This window comes from Armigeres subalbatus, chromosome 1 (genome assembly GCF_024139115.2).
Source record: "Armigeres subalbatus isolate Guangzhou_Male chromosome 1, GZ_Asu_2, whole genome shotgun sequence".
Taxonomy (NCBI): domain Eukaryota; kingdom Metazoa; phylum Arthropoda; class Insecta; order Diptera; family Culicidae; genus Armigeres; species Armigeres subalbatus.
In genome coordinates this window covers 153,438,398-153,461,526 of record NC_085139.1, presented here as the reverse complement: position 1 = coordinate 153,461,526, position 23,129 = coordinate 153,438,398, and the positions used below count along the sequence as shown (strand labels likewise).

The following is a 23,129-nucleotide window of genomic DNA, read 5'->3' as shown; positions in this document are numbered from 1 at the left end:
GTTGCTTTGTTTTGAAATCTAAATTTTTAAGTAGTTTTAATAGATCTGTGCAAATAACAATGATGGGTCGATAAAATGATTATATTGTTCCTGATTTTCGACTAGTAACATTATTAAATAAGAAATAGCTTGCTTACGATAGTTTGATGCGCTTTCATGAAATAAAAATCCGTGAAAATTTAGCGGAATTCCTTTCATTAGTGCTGTCCAATGAGAGCTTGAAGTAGCTTGAAGTTTCTCCCTGTCCTGCTCATGCCCATTTATTGACAAAAAAGAACGAGCAGGACGGGAACAACTTCGAGCTACTTCGAGCTGCTCATTGGACATTGGACAGTGACATGTTGGCAAAACGAATGAAACTATTCTATGACGGAAAACTTGATAAGGGATGCACATTGGCTATTGTCGGCATTGTGAGCCCTAAGGAAAAAGTCTCCTTCAGTAGCATTAGTTTGCCTCGAAACACGATGAGTAAAACTTCTTGTAGAAGATTTGAAAATTACGTTACGTAGAAAAGCCGCATACTTCAAATTCTACTCTCTCGCTATCGATGACAAGACAATACTAATGTTGAAAACATGTTGCAAGTAGCTGTCTTCATAAGGGGAGTTGATGATCATCTTTAAATCACAGGGAAATTAGTAGCTTTGACCCCAATGAGTGGAACGACTACCGAAAAGGACCTGAGAGGAGTTTTATGAATGGCCTGACACTCCTTTAAAAACTTAAGTAGCCTTACAACCGATTGTCGGCCGGAACTGGCAATGAATGGAAAAAACACTGGCATTGTGACACTTCTGGGCGAGTGACTTAGCTTGTCTGGTAGATATTACCAAACATCTCAATGAATGGAACATAAAGCTGTAAGGCACGGCTCAGATTTTTTATTATACAACTTTAAAACTTTTGAAACTAAACATTTTAGCACAGTTTGTTACTAAAAACTGCTACATTTCCCCGATCTTGTTGATTTTATAGAACACAGTTACGATTTATCCATTTTCTCAACGAATTAAAAAATGTATCCAAAATGTTTCAAATGGAGGTTTTCGAGGTTATGAAAACATCACTCATTTCAAGAATAAAAGCTGTAAAAAAATCGAATCCTGTTTGCGAATTTTGGTCACCGATTGCGAAAACAATATGCGTTGATTATTCGAGAGTATGCAACAATTTCATGTTTTTATATTTTTTTTCAATCAAAAGACCTGTTATGTAAGAAATTTTTGAATTTTTGAATTCAATAGTGTTTAGTTTTTTTTTTGTCATTCTACAGAAATGAAAAAAAACTCAATGTTAGAAACTTTTGAAAATATATTAAAAAATGCCGAATATTTTTTGGCCCGCCAGCAGATGTCTATTCTGAAAATTGGCCCGTGACTTGAAAAGGTTGGGCAGGCTTGATTTAGGCACTTATTTTGATCCGATATGTTCGCAATAAGTTGCATTCCACGGGGAATCCTGTCCCATTGTTTCCTATTGAAAATTGGCCAGATCGAACTATGGGATCAAAAGTTATGGCCAAAATACGATTTATATACAAAAAACACGCTAAGAAAATCTCACTCAATTTTTTTTAGTATATCTAATGTACGAGAAAGGCACAAACACCGCTAGGTGGATCAATCAGGGTTTTTTTTCTGAATTTGGGTGTGATTTGAAAAACATGTAACTTGGGGGCATATTCCCGAGCAGCACACTTGTCATAAACAAGTTACAGTGACTCATGTGCGAACAAATAGAGGCACATAAGCGTTGATGCGACCAAATCAGTCAGAGTTGTGCTGCTGCTGTTGGCCATGTAACTAGGGGGAAAGTGAGAAATGTTCTGAAAAAGAAATAGAGACAAACTAGCCCTAAGACAGTTCAATTAGTGAAACAGGGATTATTTATAAATTAGATAAAAACTGGATAGAAGGAGGTGAAAAGAAAGGGGAATATGGTCATTTACGCTCCATACAAATTTTCGAACAAAATATGCCGCAAACTGGAAGGATGCCCAGAAACCATAAACATGAACATTATGGATGATCCGAAAATATTTTTTAACTGCTATAACAATGCAAATATTCTTTATGAAGAGGAGAATGGTTTACAATGCACTCAAGGAGAAAATAGCCAAAAGAAACTGTCCATAATATACACGGGAACGGCCATGTATCAGATGTTTTTCGACCGTTCTGTGATATAAAAATATCAATCATCTCAGCTCTAGTTCCTGAAAAAACATATGCCAAAGGCCAATGTTTCACCCACGTAAAAAATATAAGATTAGCTTAGCTTAGACTGACTGTACATATCAATGGTTGCTACTCCGTGATTGATCAGAACTGGTGCAAATTGCACTTCGATCCAAGTGTCACCCACGTAAAAAATATAAGCACAGGCATTTTTGGTATGCCCTAAAATAATCCGGAATTACTCTGGAATCCTGGGCCTTCCTTAGCCGTGCGGTAAGATGCGCGGCTACAAACCAAGACCATGCTGAGGGTAGCTGGGTTCGATTCCCGGTCCGGTCTAGGAAATATTCGGGTTGGAAATTTTCTCGACTTTCCTGGGCATAAAAGTATCATCGTGTTAGCCTCATGATATACGAATGCAGAAATGGTAACTTGGCTTAGAAACCTTGCAGTTAATAACTGTGGAAGTGCTTAATGAACAATAAGCTGCGAGGCCGCAATGTCCCAGTGGGGGATGTAATGACAATGAAGAAAAGAAGAGAAGACTCTGGAATCCTGCGGTCAGACCAAGATTTTGAACCAGTTCCCAGAACTGGATGAATTTTCCTGTCGCATCCTACAAGAATCAAAGGAAATAGTTGATCATTTACAGAGTATCTAATGTCATTTGAATTTTGTTGACGTTTTGCTCGCCTCATCATTTTTTCCAACCCCTGTAAGATTGCTTGTCTGTGATAAAACAAAGGGTTTATACCCGTAAGGTAACATTTTGAATATTATTAAGAAAATGTATTTGGCTTGAAATTTACTTGTTTGTTTTATTTACAAAATTGTTCACTTTACCCCACCGTTTGACCAAACATTTTACCCCGCCCTAAACAAAATTGATAACCTTTGACCTTTGACCCTCAGTACTGTAAATTAATCACCATATCGGGTGACTAATACCCGAATCGAATTTTTTATTATCAAAAATCTTCTGAAAAGCCCAAACAAGTTTAGCTACTCATAAAACATCTCATTTGACATGATAAATATTGTCTATCAAAACGGTAGCGACACGGCAGGTACTTCCGTTCGTCGCCGTAGGGGCTAAAAGCAACGTCCATTTGCTTGAACTCCACTATAGCAGAACTTTTCTCCTGAACTTACGTTTTGGTATGGATGATTTTGGCAAAAAAGTGCCTCCTTTAATGGATATCGAGGCTATGACGAAAAGACGAAAATGCCATAACCCATTTCTTATATTCATACAATCACCACAATGTAAATTAGAATCAAGAGCAGAATTTTATTTTAGTTAATATTATTAATATTATTATTTTACAAATACTTGCAGGAATCGGTATTGGACAACTAGTTGGCACGACTTCGGTAGTCAGCTACTACGTGTCATTGATAGCATTGACTGCCCACTACCTGTTTGCATCGTTTGCATCCGAGCTACCATGGGCAAAGTGCGAACCGTCCTGGGGAGACAATTGTGTGGACTCTTCGCAGATAGCCAGCGAGCCGCAAAGTGCAAACAGCTCGGAGTTGCAGAGAGTTAGCAGTTCACAAATATATTTCTTGTAAGTATACGAAAAGTGGTGCAATCCGCAACGAAAACAGGTGGTAATTTTTTTTCCCAAAAGCTAAATCATATTTGATAAGAAAAGCAAGACTGCACCTAGCCTGAAACGTACATAGGTAAATGGTCCTTGTTATTTCTATTCTTTTATCCTTATATTTTTATTTGAAGATAGAGCTTAACTATGAGTAATTCTCGCTGAGACCGGGCTGCACGAGGTTCTTAAAAATGCCTAAATTTATATTCTTTCAAAAGCTTTCGGCGAGTATATTAAGGATCCGAGTTAAATTCTTCATAAAGATGAACCCCTCGTTAGTTATACACGAAATCATTTTAATGGTCCCCTCGATTTTTGTCAATTCTTGACTCACCAAAACTGTCATAACTCCAACATTTCTCAAACCATCATAGAGATCAGCATATCGTTGGAAATAGGAAGAGTGTATCCTCAATGCAATAATAAAAATAGAAGCAGCCATATTGAATTTGGCCGCCATCTTGGATTTCTTTTTGAAAACTATTTTTCTGTCAGGTTTGCAATCACCGATTTTGAATATTAATACATCGATGGAAAGCTTAGCTTATATTGTGCATTGTGTCCGAAAATCTCAGGTGTATGTTTCTATCAAAAGTTATGTACTATTTACCAATACCAAAATTCTTGAATTATTTAATACAATAACTTGAATACGGCTCCGTTATGCTCAAAACTTTTGAGCCCTTCAAATAAAATACTGTTGTAAATATGCTTTTAATTTTTGAAACATATCTGGCTTAGAATAGTGTATGAAACCAAGGAACTGACTTCGTAGTACCATACTAACCATAAAAATAATGTTCGTTGGTCAGATGGCCAACATACACAAATAAAATAACCCATTTTGTTTCCTACGGATTTCTACATTTTTAGAAAACATTGCTATTGAAGAAAGGGAACTAAAACTAATATAGAATAAATTAAAATATGAACATTAACTTAATGTTTTTGGTTGCTTTGTATTTTCATGTCACTTCAATTTTTGGAAGTAAGAAAATCGGTAAACAAAATTCGTATGTAGCAATATCGTCTCCCCTTTGGCACGTACGTATAGTGAATCTGTGGCTCTTATATGAAAACCTATATCAATAGCTGTATATATGTACCAACAAGTTGACTGGGCTCTCCACTGATGAAAAACATTATTTACATTTTGACGGAGAAAGCTACGAAACCCCACTTAGGCTTAGTCTACATTTACCGAAAAAAAGACTATTGTGTACATTTTTTGATACTAAAACAAGTGCTCACACGTTCCATTGCATGGAAATTAACAAACGCACAATCCAAAACATCGTTCCCAAAAAGTATTTCTCACTGTTTAGACTAGTGGGAACATATTTTGGTGGGACTATATTTTTTTGAACGGGAGTCGAATAAGGCGTAAAATTATTCTACGCGACGCCCCTGTCTTGAGCCCTGTAAATCTTTTCCTCGTGCCTTTCAGCACCATATTCGTTTTGAACCATTAGGTTCTTAACGTGATCGCAACCTAAGTCTCCGACGGCGGATTTATCCTACTCCGACGGAGAATTCCCCTGCGACGGAAGTTCCCCCGAAACCGACGACCTTTATATGTGGAAGTCTATTATGCTACCAACACTACTCTTTCACCTGGTTAGCATATTCATAAATCAGTACAAGTTCTGGGTGAGTGACCGTACGAGTGTCGAGGTCGATCTAAGGATTTCAGAAAGAGATGACTTCCGGTTCAATCGTGCCACGATGACCTGAAGCCGGTGCGTTCGCACGCCTTGATCTACTCATCTAGTCCCCGGAGGTGGCTCTAGCCTACTCTCATAAGCCTTTAATAGTGCCCTAAGCCATTCCACTCCCACTCCACTTGAGCTCGTTGGGCCAGCCAGCTCCCGCCTCGATTGCGATCACGAACGACTCAGATAGTCCCCGAAGGCGGATACTCCGCCGGAAAGTTCCCCGACAGCGAAAGCTTCTACACAACCGGTCGTGACGCCACGCCCTGCGGCTACTCGCTCACCGCAAACTGACACTAACTGCAACGTTGGTAGCTTGAGCTTATGTTCCCGTTCATTATCGCCATCTATCTACGCTGACGCTCATGAGCCGCTTACCTCAAAGGTGGCATGCTGCTGCTACGTGCGCTACTTCGTTGTCGGTAATTCTAGTCGTCACCCTTCAGCACTCCCTCCACTGTTCTGCGTTCTGGCACATTCTTCCGACGATGTTATCGGTGGTAGTTTCTATTCCTCATGCTTCCAACATTGCCCTTCTCTCCATTTTGAACCGGGGACATGTAAATAGAATGTGTTCAGCCGTTTCTATCACGTCTGGATATTACGAGCAGGCGGTGGAAGCCGCATGTGGGAACCTGCGCAGGTACCACTTGAAGAATCCCTGGCCTATTAAGAAGTCGTGGAGCCAAATTTTAGCTCTCCATGAGCCGAGTTGTCTCACTTTCTCTGCCGTTTGGCTACCGTTGTTGCCTTGATATTCCTTTGAGCATTACCTGTGCTCCTGTGGGTATAACACTTCTTGTCTTCCTTGACCTCCAGTTTGAAGGACATCGTGTCCGCGAGTACGCATGCTGCCTCGCGAGATACAGTACGGTACGCACCGATAACTCTCATGCACATCAGCCTATGGGTACTCTCTAATTTTCGGGCGCCACGCTTGCCAGTAGCTTAATCTCGATAGTGCCGCTATCGTCATCAACGCGTGCTTGCAGGTGTACCCGAGTAGACAAAAATAGCTCAATAATATCAAATGTTGATTAGATAGCAAAATTATATATGGACATGATTGATATAAAAGATAAAAAATCATACGACAACATAAATATTTTGCTCTAATATATCATGAAGAGATCAAGTTATGATATTTGTAGGAAGTGATCAATATCATGATATTTAAATGATATTTCGGTGCAATTTTTTTTAATATTCATGCCTGTTCTTTTATCTCTTATATCAATCAAATGCATATCGCGTTTTGTTATTCTGTTCATGGCTTCTGTCCGGGTAGTCGAAATGATTGTTGAGGCGCAGCTTATCGTCAAACATCACCCCCAATTGCTTAAGAGATCTCTTGGAGGATCACAGTGCAGAGCAAGACGATGCGAATTCGAATTCTCGGACGATCACAACGCTAATGGCCGACACATGCTGGCGGTCCCTATTTATCAATATTCCAACATATCAGTCATTGTATGGTCCAAAAGTTTCCTTGAAAAACCAACAATCTTGTAAGAATACGATTTCTTCCTAAATTGCAGAGCTGTCTAATATGCACCACCCTATAATGAAAATCAAAATATGTACGTCAATATATTTCACTAAAAATGTCACACTCTTCTGCACAAGATTAGCTTAAGTCCTATTCTTCATGTTAGTCAATTTTCCAGATTAATGTCAATGAGGAGTATTTTTGTATTTATGGAAAAAGCTTTGAGAAAACGAACCCCGAAATTGCCAAACCCAGTTTTTTTCAGAGACCTACATACACATGTTTATTGACTTCAGCTGCTTTCAATTTGGCCTGATGTGAATCCACTTTAGATTAGGCTATTTATACCCATCGAGAAATGGCGTACACCAGCTCTCAAAGGTGCGCCTTATAATCAGATTCGGCTGTAACAAAAAAGTGAGATAATACTTATTTTGACCATTGATCGGTACTAAAGTTCAAACATATTTCGCTTTTTATATGATGTACGAATTCGTTTTTGTATAGAGATCTGATTTCATAGCGTTTGGCATTTCGGAATTCAACATTTACACTGAACTCAAATCAGTCAGAGTGTTCAGCAGATCCACCAAATTTGTTTTTGCTTCATTCCTAAAAGATGAGCGTTCTGGAGCTCGGAGATTTATGTTGTCAGCTTCGGAACCATCCTAATAGCCTATTCAGATCGCGTCATTAATCTTAATAAATATCGTGTTGAAAATTGAATGTATGGAAATTGGTTTGAAAAAGTTACTCTGTATCATGATGTTTATTATAATAAATGGCACAATTTGAATATAAGGCTATAAGGTTGATTGAATCGCGTTTTTATAATTTCTACAATGTGGAATCGGTGGGTCATTTAAGAGCGATTATAGTCGTAACATACTCTTCCGACTATCACTCATAAGTATTACCAAGAATCGTAAGTACTAGATCACAGTGCGGTAGATCTTACTCCGTAACACTCCACGTAAAGGTGTCTATTAGGGCAGTTCAAATTTCAAAAGTGTTCGAAAATTTCAACTCCCATATGTCTATTAGCATCATTTTGATAATACAGGAGTCCTGGCAAAATTTCAGGCAATTCGGTGGCCATTTAGGGGTGGCGCGAAGTCAATTTATGTTCATATGGAAATTTGAATGGGAAAAACTTAAAATTAATTCAAATCCCCCTACAACTCTTAAATCGTGATGAATTTAAATAAACATCCCCAATCTCTATTTTTGGAATCTATTTGAGCTCAACCAGTGGGTAACTCATTAGTTTTGATTTATATATCCACTGCTACGTTGAGGCTAATTACACCATTTTAGCCATTTATCACATATTCACACTGTCAATAGAACCGTTCAATCCACTCATAACTAATGTGTTATCCAGAGGTCTCATTTATATAGATTCCAGAAAGGGTGGTTGGGGATATTTATTTAAATTCATCACGATTTGACAGTTGTAGGGAGACTTGAATAAATTTTAAGTTTTTCCCATACAAATTTCCATATAAACATAAATTGACTTCGCGCCACCCCTAAATGGCCACCGAATTGCCTGAAATTTTGCAAGGACTCCTATATTATCAAAATGATGCTAATAGACATATGGGAGTTGGAATTTTCGAACATTTTTGAAATTTGAACTGCCCTAGTGTCTATCCAGATCTTTCAAACCGAAGAGAGATAAGTTTACATGCTGAATGCTGATGCCCCTCCTTTCTGATCCAATGACCAATTGGAAGCTTGGCAGAAGGGGTGTTTCGATGCATATCGCCATCAAAATTGCCTTCAGTTCGCTTTAAAATTCACTTCCGTAGAAAATTCTACACGTCTACTGTTTTCTAACGAAACTAACTAATGTATACGCCTCTAATTCTATCATAAAAAATGCATCAAAATTTAAAAAAAGAAATACGCATTTGCGTAACATTGTAAAAGGCGTTAACTTCACTCTGATTTCACTCATGTAATTAATTAAAGCGATTACTCTGTCGAACCTAAATATATATTTTTATAAAGATACCTACATACATAACTGTAATAAAACTTTAGGCTCGAAGATTAGCTAGAAATCCTTCGTTAATTGATGTATTTCATCCCCAACAGAGATGTAGTATTGAAGGAAAAATCGCAAATTGACGACGGCATTGGGGCACCAGACTGGAAACTCACGCTGTGGCTGCTGCTGGCATGGGTAATCATCTTCTTGGTGCTGGTGCGGGGTGTTAAAAGCTCTGGAAAGGCAGCCTACTTTTTGGCGATCTTCCCTTACGTTGTGCTGATCATCATTCTGGTTCGCGCACTAACGCTTGAAGGAGCCGTCGATGGATTGCTATTCTTTATCAAGCCACAGTGGGGGGAGTTACTTAATCCTAAGGTAAGTAAGTGTGTTAACGGAAGTTATTGTAGCGAATGTTGTTTATCAGCTTTAGAAAAAAAACGACAATCTCAAACGCACATTTTGAATTAATGCTTCTCACGACATCATACCAGGTGTGGAAGGAAGCAGTGGTTCAGTGCTTTTTCTCACTAGCAGTTGGAATGGGACCGGTCGTAATGTATGCATCATATAACAATTTCAAACACAACTCTTATAGGTAGGTTGATGGACTGGTCCTGTCTAACAAAATATTTAAATAAATTATAGGCTTATCATCAACTCAATCATCTTCGAAAACCCATTGTGACTAACTTTCTTGCCTAATAATCCTTTGTAATATATCTAATCTACTAGGTCTGGTACTCTGCTACAACACAGTTGTTCTTCTCGCTCTCTGTAGGCATGGGAAGTATTATTATGTTCTCGTCCTACAACAATTTCCATCACAATATACATAGGTAAGAATTCTCATATTTTCCAAATTTTCGTCTAGCTATGTTTATAACTCATTATTTTTGAAGGTCATTCTATTGGCAGTGATCTGCTTTAAGTATTATTAATCTTGGGTTACTTTATTGATGTTTATATAATAATTGTTATTATTTTGATTTAAAACAAGAGAGATGTTTTATTATTTTTGTGTTTAAATTTTCCATACATCAAACCTCAACTAACGTAAGTGTTTCTGAAATCAACTGCTCATTGTCCGTTTGCGAATAGCAACGACTTCATTCTTACTGAATTAGATATAAAATCATAAGAAAAAATCGATATCAATATTTGGAATCTAAAACAATACATTTTTTTTAAATTGGAATTTATGAGCTTTTTGTTAATTTTTTAATAATTTTTTATCAAATTTCCATTGATAGGTATTCCAAAACGCCCTTTCTTTTCTCCTATGCTAACGTTCTTTTATTTTAAAACAATTCATTTTCAGAGATGCTATGATCGTGACAACATTGGATACATTTACTAGTTTGTTAGGCGGCATGACAATTTTCAGCATTCTGGGAAATCTAGCTCACAATCTTGGAATCGAAGACATTTCCAAAGTGGTCAAAAGCGGGACCGGCCTTGCGTTCATTTCCTACCCGGATGCCATCGCTAAATTCGACATCGTCCCACAGGTGGGTAAAAGAAAACATTACTGAAAATTCTAAATCTTTATTGATCTTTGCTGTGAATCCATTTTCATTTGTTGATAATGGGTAATGTCCTTTCTATTCTACTAGATATGTACACAACGGAAACATATTCATTTCATTCGTTTTGCCACGAAATTTATTTGATCAACGGATTGATCTAGAACATTACAAAATGGATTGGAGACCCACTTTTTGTCTTTGTCAAACAACAAAATTGTACCGAAATGCTATCATTTCACCTGAACAAATGTCTATCAGTCCGTGTGTGTGTGCACACGAAAACCAAAAAACATTAGCCAAAAATTTCATATAGTAATTCTTAACCTATTTTCTCACAACAAGTTGCATTCGACGGGGAACGGTGCTCCCCTGACCGTTATTAACAAAAAAAAATTCTTCAACAAAACTAATACCAGGAGCTGAATTCTGGGGCTATACTGCATCTCTGGACGAAATTTGAAAAAAAAATCGGGCCCTACGATTTGGAGTTACGCCCTTTTTAAGACGTAACTGTATGATATCGATGAAAATCAATATAATATCTCGTCTTATGCATATTTCTCAACTTCCATTGAGTCGTCAACAATAAAAGTACACCCGATTCTTTTTTTACACGGAGGATGCGTTCCGAGTAAAAAAAGTTTCCAGTTCAAAATTTGAAAATCCATGTAAAAAAAGTTTTATGATTTCTCGAATCATGCAAAATAGAGCAGCTTTGCAAAAATTTTGTATGGGATTTTTTTACACGGCCGTGTACAACAAATCCGTGTAAAAACAGAATCGGGTGTAGTTTGCTGATATACCAGTTGCATACTGCAATGATGTACCAGCTTTGATTCAATGTATTAAAAACAGTAGACATATCCTTGACGGAAATGTGTTTATTAAAAATGGTATCGATTTGAATAATTCCAGATCAAACCAAAATTTCAAAACCTGGCGACAATCGGCTACAAGTGCTGTCTTTGTACCCACACTTATTACAAATATACTATATTAACAATATAGTTCACTCTGGCTGATTCCAACGGACAACACAGTAGCGACGCGGTGTCACAATGCAGTATAACATGTTGAAATAATATGCTAGAAATTATCCTTTGACCCCATTTTGATACCTTAGTATGAAAATAAAATTAAAAATATGTTTAATTCAACATTGTAAATTAAGTGTAATTTTTGCAATTATGGCACCCCTTGGCTATCGTTTTCAGGCGTTAGTTACCCTTTGTGACGCAAGATGGTGTGATTATGCTGTCCGTTGCCTAATATATGGAGATTTATGAAGTGAGCTATTTATGTTGTAGGGTTATGTCTGACACCTCAAAGGTGTCTTATGCGGCTTCACTGAGCATACCACGATCTTCTCGATGCTGCGCACATTTAGTACAATAATGCGGATTTGAGAAAGTTTGTTGACGTATGTATGGATGAAGCTTTAGTAAAGAACAGATGGGTTACTGCTTCTTGAACGCATGTACCAATACCAATATCAATCAAAAACATAGAATTGAAGGGCAAATTACGTTGCTCTCTTCTTCTTCTTCTTATTGGCATTACATCCCCACACTGGGACAGAGCCGCCTCGCAGCTTAGTGTTCATTAAGCACTTCCACAGTTATTAACTGCGAGGTTTCTAAGCCAGGTTACCATTTTTGCATTCGTATATCATGAGGCTAGCACGATGATACTTGTATGCCCAGAGAAGTCGAGACAATTTCCAATCCGAAAATTGCCTAGACCGGCACCGGGAATCGAACCCAGCCACCCTCAGCATGGTCTTGCTTTGTAGCCGCGCGTCTTACCGCACGGCTAAGGAGGGCCCCACGTTGCTCTCATTTTTGTTATTTTTTTTCAGCGGTAAGCATGCACGAGAGCATTGAAAATGACACGTATCAAGTCAAAATCAATAGCTTTTATATAGAATAACTGTTGTCATAATTGTGTTTTTAAATAAACAAGTAGCCCTTAATGGACCTTAAAACTTTTTTCTAATATGTCATTTCTCGAAATCTAAAATTGTTGGCGTTATCGGAGCATGTTATTAATAGTGGTAGGGGAACTGGGGGTAGGACGCCCACGTTAAGGAAAATGCCATTTTTATCAATGAAAACCACCATTTCAGCCAGTTTTCATCAGCGCATACTGAAGAACAGCATATCTGCGACTGACTACCGATAACAGATATCTAATTGTCCATTTTATTGTACAGAAATTTGATTTTCAAAAAGCACCCGCAAAAAATTGATTTTGAAATCATGCAGGGTGAGATGCGCCAATGGATGGGTTAAAACGCGCATGTGATCATCGTACTGATTTTCATTTTAATTGCCTACATTAAGGCAATTAACCGAATGTTTCAGCTGTTTCGGTCATACGAAATGAGCATGGGCGTAATGCCCCACACCGACCTCAGAAGTTTGAAGGCCCATAAAATCGTTTTAAAACCATTTTTGACGACGATTTCGTGTGGAACATAAAGAACACGAGTAAGCAGCATGGCTCATGGCTCAATTATTAATTTATCAATGTATAACAGCGACAGAAAGACTAAATTCCACCGAGCTAGAATTGCATCAAAACACGCAAAAATCGTTTTTTCGAGTTTTTCATGTATAACTAGAGAAAAATCATGAAATATATGTATCCAATGGCAATATTTTTTATTGCTTTATCGTATAGACTATTGAAAATAATCAAAATGGGGATATTTAACCTTATTCAGGGGTGGCGCGTTTTAACCCCTATGGGCGTGCTACCCCCACTTCCCCTACAATGTGAATGACATCTGTGGTTTTTGTTTAAAGGTTTTGAAGCATTTTCGATTCGTCAATTATCTTCCCCTGAATGTGAAACGGTTGGTACGGCTGTCCCCGTTTCTTCCTTTCGTAGATTCAAAACTCTTCGTTGATCATGTTATTTATTACTAAATAATCTGATTGCCGGGGATTTCTGGATTTTCTCCCAAATTCAAGCCTGCACGGTGGGCCTGGCCATTTTAATACTTGTGTCATATTTATGATATGCTGCAAATATTAATGTAGACAAGAAAATGGTCGGAAATACAACCGACATTTCCAGGGTGCTTTTTAATACTGGCTGTGCATGTGATAAGACAAGACAAGACAAGACAAAGGTTTTGAAGCATTTTCAAAATGTTTGCAACTCCTCATATAAACCTTCACCTGGACTGGATTCTATGTCGCAATTGATAAGTTTGTTGTCTCCTGGGAAAGTTAGGATCTTCCGAAGACCTCCAAATATCATATCACAAAGTTTCAAATAAAAGGATTTTTTAATACATTCGGCCATGAGCAGGGATGGCACAATGAGCATATATCGGCATATACGCTGAAGTTGTATAAAACCCATCTATTGCGAGCTTAAATTCATTATGAAAAGAAGATATGTGTGCATTTGATATTGTCCATTTAATTTAAACATAAATAAAAAGGGTTAATCATATGTAGTTGGCTAGAATCGAATGTAGACTTAAGATGAAGCTAATCTTATTTTTAAATGTTCTTAGACAAATCTCATATTTCTTATCGTCATAGTAAACAATTTTGTATAAAATTCTAATGGCTGTAACAAAAAAAATCTTTTTTTATCGCTGACGACGCCTTGGAAGTTGAGAAGTACACATACACAAGTACACAAGTACAAATGTTATTCACAGAATTCTGTTTTTCACACGATTTTGTTTCGGTCGTATTTTTTATCGTGTGGCTTTAATTTACCACTAATAATCCAAAGAAAAGTCAGATGGTTATTTATATACGATAAACATTTTAGATGGGGATAGCAACTTAGAAAATTTAGATCGTGTTGAAACTGAATCCTGTGCATTTCTTCGATATATATCAGTTACGTCTTAAAAAGGGCGTAACTCCAAAATGGGCCCTACGATTTTTTTAAAAATTCGTCCAGAGATGCAGTATAACCCCAGAATTCAGCTCATGGTATTTGTTTTGATGGAGAATTTTTGTTATTAACAAAACGGTCAGGGGAGCACCGTGCGGGGGGCATGCCCTAGTTGATCACTATTGAATATAATCACGATCGGTCATTGCGTTCAAAAGTCATGAAGAAAATGGCGTGTTGAACTATAAAAGCTTAGCTGTACAGCATTTGCAAGAGCCGTAATGTAGGCAATTATTTATGATGTGTATCACACTAAGGCAAAACCAAATGATTGAATCGAAAAAGGCATCGTCACCGCTAAGTGTTTATTTGGGTTTTTTTCATTTAATTTCAATTTTATTAAAATAAAAGTTTGTTCATAACAGTAGTACACATATATAACAGTCATATCCATTTTAGCTCGGTCCATGGATGTACAACGCCAAGGGTTGTTTAACAATTTACGTAACGCTAAATTTAACCAAAAACCCACCCTCCTTCCCCCACGGAACACTTTTTGGATTTTACCCAGTTTATTGCTCAATATTTTGGCTACGTGCCAACAGCTAATACAATTCGTGATTCATTTGCCATGTTCCATCTGCACCCCACCAGACTCAAGTACGTATTGGTTCTCCACGAGCATTGTCCAGGTTTCGTGGAATAAATGAGTCAGCTGGTATTGAAAAAGAATGAATTAAAATCCCGAATCAAGGCGTTTTTAATACAGTTGTAAAATTACCGGTTACAAGACGAACTACCAACATTTGCAATGGGTACGAGCCGCGACAAATGCTAACACAAACCACTATTTCTTGGAGATTCAATTTGGTCAGCCATATCCCAATTGTACCCTTACCAGCAGAGATATTCTCAACAGTTCGGTTAAGCACACCTTGCTCAATCACCGTGTTAGAATTGGTAGCCATTTTGAAATAAAAAATAAAAATGTAAGAAAATTAGCTTATGAGCGATCTGAATCAGACGAAGTCTCGAAATAGAAGAATGAGAGAACCATTATCGAGTTATATCAGACCTTCAAATATGTACCGTATAGACTCTACCAGGCCCGACTTCCACAGATGATGAGCCTACGTATTTCACGACTAACATTGTTATCAGCCGTTATTAGCAAGGATCCAAGGTAGACGAATTCCTCGACCACCTCGAAGGTATCCCCGTCTATCGTAGCACTGCTTCCCAGGCGGTCCGTTCCGCCTGTTCCGGTCGGTTCCGCTAACAAGCATGTACTTTGTCTTCGATGGATTCACTACCAGTCCAACTTCGCGTTTCAGGCGGGAGTACAGTTCTCCCACCTTTGCAAATGTTCGGCCGACAATTTCCATGTCATCCGTGAAACAAATAAATTGACTGGATCTATTGAAAATCGTACCCCGGCTCTCCGAATGACACCTTCTGAACAACAAGCACAAAAGTCCATCACCTTGTCTTAGTCCCCGGTGCGATTTGAACGAACAGGAGTGTTGGCCCGAAATCTTCACACAGTTTTGCACACCATCCAACGTTGCGTTGATCAGTCTGCCGAGCATCCCAGGGACGCAGTTCCCGTCCTTAATTTTCCATAACTTTACGCGGCATATAACCCCTTCCTTCCACTCCTCCACAATCGTACCCCGGCTCTCCGAATGACACCTTCTGAACAACAAGCACAAAAGTCCATCACCTTGTCTTAGTCCCCGGTGCGATTTGAACGAACAGGAGTGTTGGCCCGAAATCTTCACACAGTTTTGCACACCATCCAACGTTGCGTTGATCAGTCTGCCGAGCATCCCAGGGACGCAGTTCCCGTCCTTAATTTTCCATAACTTTACGCGGCATATAACCCCTTCCTTCCACTCCTCCGGGCTGTTCAGTTTCCCAGATTCTGACTATCAGTTTGTGCAGAGAACTGGCCACCTTTTCCGGTTCCATCTTGATGAGCTCAGCTTTCAAAGTATTGCACCGAGAAGCGTATCAGGTGTACATCCCACGGGTTCAAAATGAAATTAAAGAGAATCCTAATTTTTTCTGGAAATTCGTAAACAGCAGACGGAACAATGTCGGCATTCCGGAGGAGATGAAGTATAGAAACATGTCTTTCATCAAGGGCCAGGACACTGCAGAACTTTTCGCTGACTACTTCTACTGAGTGTTTACCGAAGTGATCCCGTAAATGAAATCAATTCTCCAGACATTGCTGCCACGGACTCTATGATTTTGTCACGAGATGAAGTAGAGCAAGGATTGATGGAGCTAGACGTAAGCAAGTCGGCGGGCCCGACAAAGTTCCAGCTAAGCTCCTGAAGGAATTTAAGGATGAACTTGCAAGACCCCTGTCTTTTCTCTTCAATTCATCGCTACTTTCCGCAACTAAGGAAAATTTCGCACGTCACTCCAATTCACAAGAAGGATCCCGCCCTAATGCTGAAAACTACCGTGGTGTCGCAATCCAATCCGCGATGCCGAGATTATTTGAACGACTAGTTTACTCACATATCTATGAGCGCATCATCGAACAGGTCTCGACATCTCATCATGGATTACTGAAAGGTAAGTCTGTTGTGACGAACCTGTGTGAGTTCAGCTCCATGGTTACAGACCATATGTCTAAAGACTATCAAGTTGACTGTATCTATACAGATATGAGCAAGGCATTCGATGTCGAATACACGCAGTAGAAGACTTTGGTATCAGAGGAATGCTGTTCGGATGGATTAAAACATATCTGTTCAGCAGAATTCAGTATGTGAAAGTGTTCAACAATTCATCGGCTTTCTTCGAAGTTAATTCAGGAGTCCCACAGGGTAGTCATTTGGGCCCACTACTTTTTATCATGGTCATGGATCAGTTGCTTTCTTTCATGACTAACGCGATTGTGCTTATCTATGATGACGACGTAAAACTGTTCATGCTAGTGAAAGTCCTCAATGGCTGCATTTTGCTGCAAAAGAATCTTCACAACTTCGAAAGATTTGTAAGCGAAAATGGACTAAGCGTTTTATTCATTTAATCGTTTAATCATTTACGTACAGTTTGGGACATACAATTCTGCAACGAGTAGATGACGTTCGGGATTTGGGCGTAATAATGGAGTCATTAAGGAGTCACTGCTACTTTTTGCGCTTATTCGATGGTTTGGCTGTGATCTTACCAATCCTCACGCAATCCTAACAATATATAACGGCCTCGTTAGGACTAAACTGGAATTTGCGCCAATACTTGGCCCCAATACGATGTACACATTCAACGGCTGGAAGCAGTACAGTGGAAGTTTTTGAAATTTGCTGTGAGAAATCTTGGATGGAGACAACAGTTACCGGTGTATGAGGATCTCCACTCATTAGTTGATTTCGACACCATCAATAGCAGAAACAAGATCGCTGACATAGTGTTTTTCTGCAACATCCTGAGAGGGCGGATCAGCAGTCCGTAGTTTTACAACCGGCTTTACAACCACTTCAACACTAGTCCGGTTAGTGTTCGTCGTCGGAGAGTCTTCAATCCTCCATTCAGATCGAGGAACTACACGCAGCATGAGCCAACTAGTATAGGTTCATGAATGGTTTCAACAGACTACAGGTTGTTATTTCCACAAGTATGACAACAAAAGTGATTCGTAATAAGTTAAGTTTATATTTAAGAGGACAACTGGTCGGGGTTCTGCAAAACCGCACCAAGCGCCTTTTTGACTGACTTGCGATATTTTGTTCGTAGAAGGAATGCGAAAATATATTCATATGAGTTCATTTTACATGAGTACACTTTTCGACCGTCTTTTCTAATGCTTTGCCATCTCAAGCTGACATCGCAAGAGCAGCGAGAGATGTACCTAACAATGTCATCAGCATGGATGTTTTTACCGTTGAATCTTATATGGTTGTCTCGGCGATAAATAGGATAAAATCGTCCTTTTCAGCAGGCCCTAGTGTTATACCATCAGCGGTTCTGAAAAAGTGTTCCGATATCTTGGCTATCCCTCTGTGCATGCTTTTCAACTTATCACTCCGTCAGCAAAAGTTTCCTACTCAATGGAAGTGCTCTACCATGTTTCCGGTGTACAAGAAAGGAGACAAATGCGACGTGAGAAACTACCGAGGCATTACTTCTCTTGGCGTGGAATCAAAAGTGTTCGAGTCACTGATCTACGAAAAACTGTTTGTCTCATGCAAAAACTACATCAGTTTGAATCAATACGGCTTTTTTCAGGTCGATCGGTAGAAATAAATTTCGTTAGCTTTACATCATTTTGGTATGGATAATATGCGCAAACAGTACCAGGTCGATGCTGTGTATACTGATCTATAAGCAGCATTTGATAAAGTGAATCACGACATACTGCTTGCAAAACTAGGCAAATGGGATGCTCTACAACATTCTGCAACTGGCTTCGATCATATCTAATGCAACGTCAAGTAACCGTCACCATTGGAGATCACTCATCCCATTGTTTTCGAACGGATCCAGAGTCCCCCAAGGAAGCACGCTGGGTCCATTGCTGTTTTCGCTCTTCGTGAATGACGTAACTTTTATCCTGCAGCGTGGAGGCCTGCTGTTGATGTTTGCAGACGATCTCAAATTATACATCGTTATTCGAAATCTGGCGGACTGCCAAGAATTGCAGAAGCTCCTGGATTTATTCAAATGTTGGTGTGAGCGTAATATGATGGTCCTGGCTGTTTCAAAGTGTTACGTAATAAGCTTTCATCGCACTGCCGAAACCGTGGTTTTCGATTATAGTATCGCAGGAACAACTTTACAACGTGTGGATCATGTTAAAGATCTAGGCGTCGTGTTGGATGACAGGCTAACTTTCAGACGCCATTTTACAACTACGATCGACAAAGCGAATCGCCAGCTTGGTTTTATTTTTAAAATCTCAAATGAATTCCGCGATCCTTTATGCTACAAAGCCTTGTACTGCTCATTGGTACGCTCTCAACTCGAATTTGCTTCTGCTGTCTGGAATCCATATCAAGCTGTTTGGACTGCTCGGTTCGAAGCTGTGCAACGCAAGTTCGTACGATATGCCCTGCGCCATCTCCCATGGACGGACCCGCTGAATTTACCACCGTATGCTGATCGCTGTAGTCTGCTGGGGCTAGATGCTCTTGATAAGCGGAGAAACGTGGCGCAAGCCGTTTTCATCGCCAAACTTTTGCTATCCGAGTACGACGTGCCAGATTTGTTGGAAAAAATTCCATTGTATGCACCCTCACGATCCCTTCGACCTCGAGATTTGCTCTTTGAAGAAAGGCATAACACTAATTATGCTGCCAATAGCTGCTTTGTCGCTATGATCCGCCATTTCAACGAGGTGTCGGACCAATTCGACTTCAACATCAGTTCATCCGCGTTTCGTCAACGGCTAAACAGATTTTTTATCAACTGACCTTTAGTTTTAAGTTTTCATGTAGACGACACAGTCAGATGAAATAAGCAAAATAAATAAATAAGCAAAATAAATATGTACATTTGTTGCAGGATATCCCCAGTTATGGGTTTTTGGAATATTCGGTACGATCAATTGGATTAACAACTCGAAAAGTTTGACGAAAAATTGAGTGATTTTTCATTGGCGCTTGGTGTGTTTTGGAAGAACCCTAACCAACTGTATGTGTAACATTAATTTTGTGTATAATGAGGGCTGGTTGGCTTCCATCGTTCGCTGAACTGGCGTAGTCTGCTCCGCTGCCTTGACCTTCACTGCCTATATTCAGCGCCATTTAAATGTTCCTCGTAGTGCTTCCACCACATTTTAATGCATGCATTCATCTCTTAGATTAGGTGTTCCGTGTTTTCTTAAAACTTTTTTTGCAATGATACATTTTTAGTTATTACTAGCAGATACGACGAAATTCGTTTCGTCTAAAACTGATTAGTTCTCGAGTTATGCAAAAATTTCTATTTCTTTGAAACAGTGGGGGTGCCCATACAAATGAAACAGAAATTTCTGCATTTCTATAGAACTAATCAGAGAATAAATCAATTTTAGGCGAAACGAAGTTTTTCGGGTCTGCTATTACAATTGCCTCTGGCAGTTAGGATTTTTCCTCTGGTTGAATTGAACCATGTAGGAATTACAATGTTTTAAACTTGAACTGAACACATCCTATTCTAATGACACACTTCGTACCGTGGTGGTACGAAAATCTTTAAATGAGTACCATACAATCATACACGTTATTGTCTTCATCAAAGACAATCTTGGAATTATTTACTTGTGGCCTTGTACCTTGGTACAAATACCATCAGTCATTAGTATTAGGTACTAATCCTTAGTACTAGGTAACCCTTGCAACTCGCAGTGGTTAAAAGAGGGGACTTCAAGCCCTTGCATATAGTCCATGCTACCAAAAATTTGTGTATGAATAATAGGGTGCCAATGGAATGTATGGGAAATTTTTACCATCGAATTTCAAAAACAAGTAGTGTTCAAAAGTTTCATCTCCTCGAAAAAAGTCCCTATGAAAAGTATTGATCCCAAATGTCTTCATGCATTTCTAAGACATTTGGCATTAAAAAAAAACAATTTCTAAAAATTCTTTGGGTCCCAAAATAAAGAAATTTAGCAAAGGGGCTTTTTTTAAATCCAAAAACAGACGTCTAACTCAACACATGTTCCATCATTCTCCTTTTTGACGGTGGATTCAATGTTTTGTAGGTGGTCTATCGATGACAACCGATGGCGCTTTTATCGATTTTGCTTGTGTTTGAAGTTTGCACACTATCGCCATCTGCTTGCCGATTGACCACACACATGAAATTTAGCATTGGGCGATAATGGTTTAGTGACGATAATTTTGATTGCATTTTGTTCTAAGTGAGACGTCTGTTTCTCTGTGGTATTACTGTTTTCACGCAATCTATAGATACATCAAGCATACTTCAAGAAAAATAATCGAATACACTTGAGTGTGATTACAAGCATCGATAATTATTACCCTGATTCATCGTTATCGTACCAATCGATAACGTTGAACATAATTAACTTTATCGGCGATTACGATAAATTATCAATTAACAACCCAATATTTTAATGCATTCAGATATTGAAATATATGAGCCACAAGCGAAAAGGTTGATTTTGATATAAATGGCTTTTTATTTCCCGTGTAATTCCGCACTTTGAAAATACATGGGACCAAAATATGTGGACGAGATCCTCGGACGAAATACGACTTTTCCATTGAAGACGAATTTGAACGGCTGGTTTTTCAGTGAAACGTAATTATGTAGCTGTAACTGTATGTTATGTAACTTTTCGATACTAATTCATAGCATGTTTTTAAAGCACCAACCAACCACAAAAATACGCAGATTATGGTATTCGGATCATATAGGGCACTGCGAGCATGAATAGGGTAAATCACTACTTGGGCCTAAGGACCCGATTCCCGGTTCACTGCACAGAAAACTGATGATTTATACTGTTTGGAAGCCATAGCTTTATGATACATAATTTTTAAAGTCTCCCATTTATCTCGCACAATACTGAATATTTTTCAACCATTTGTTTTACTCCTAATTGATCCAATTATAGAAAATGATTCTTTCCACTTTTATAAAAAAGTATCATCAAATAAACACCTACCTGAAAATCGTCTCAGTGCTCGATACAATCATTGCTTGAAGCTGTTAATCACCACACCATAATGCAAAACACACGCACTTCAATCTTTTCTATTTATTCGTATCACTAGAACTTATATAAACATAATAGAATACAAACTAATTAATACTAAGGATAGGTAAGGTTTACAAAGAGTTAATCGTTGCAATAGAAGACTAGAACGATTTCTGTCTAAAATTGAAAATAATTTTATTGGGCATTTGTTGCAATTATTATTATCAGACTAAGGCCGGAGTGGCCTGTGCTGCACATAAAAGTCTTCTCCATTCAGCTCGGTCCATGGCTACACTTCGCCAACCACGCAGTCTGCGGAGCCCAAGTACACGAATTCTTCAACCATCTCGATTTCGTCACCACCGATAGAAACTCGTGGTGGGTGGCTTACATTGACCTCCCTTGAGCCTCTTCCTATCATGTACTTCGTCTTCGACGTGTTGATGACTAGTCCAAACCGTTTAGCTTCGCTTTTCAGTCTGATGTAGGCTTCCTCCATCCTCTCAAAGTTACGTGTCATGATATCAATGTCGTCGGCGAAACCAAATAACTGGACGGACTTCGTGAAAATCGTACCACTCGTGTCAATCCCTGCCCTTCGTATTACTCCCTCCCAAACGATTTTGAATAGCAGACACGAGAGACCATCACCTTGCCGTAACCCTCTACGCGTTTCGAAGGGACTCGAGAATGCCCCTGAAACTCGAACTACGCACATCACCCGATCCATCGTCGCCTTGATCAACCGTATCAGTTTATCCGGAAATCCGTTTTCGTGCATTAGCTGCCATAGCTGGTCCCGATCGATTGTATCATATGCGGCTTTGAAGTCGATAAATAGATGATGTGTGGGCACGTTGTATTCGCGGCATTTCTGCAATACCTGACGTATGACGAACACCTGATCTGTTCACCCCGCCTGGTACTGCCCCACGAACTCTCTTGCAATTGGTGTTAGTCGGCGGCATAAAATTTGAGAGAGTACCTTGTAGGCGGCGTTCATCAATGTGATTGCGCGGTAGTTGCTACAATCCAGCTTTTCGCCCTTTTTGTAGATGGGACACACGACACCTTCCATCCACTTCTGCG

The 23,129-nt window shown here is 39.0% G+C and overlaps 1 protein-coding gene across 3 annotated transcripts in view; it reads left to right on the top strand.

Moving 5' to 3' along the window:
- LOC134207548 (sodium-dependent nutrient amino acid transporter 1) overlaps positions 1-23,129 on the top strand; it is a 53,720-nt gene that overhangs the window by 24,130 nt on the left and 6,461 nt on the right. For 2 of the 3 annotated variants that reach the window (XM_062683255.1, XM_062683267.1), the window contains exons 4-7: positions 3,520-3,751; positions 9,092-9,362; positions 9,720-9,823; positions 10,306-10,495. In XM_062683255.1, coding sequence (XP_062539239.1) covers positions 3,520-3,751; positions 9,092-9,362; positions 9,720-9,823; positions 10,306-10,495 — 797 coding nt within the window. Of the gene's footprint in view, positions 1-3,519; positions 3,752-9,091; positions 9,363-9,478; positions 9,583-9,719; positions 9,824-10,305; positions 10,496-23,129 lie in introns of all 3 variants that reach the window. The other variant, XM_062683261.1, reaches the window with a different exon arrangement.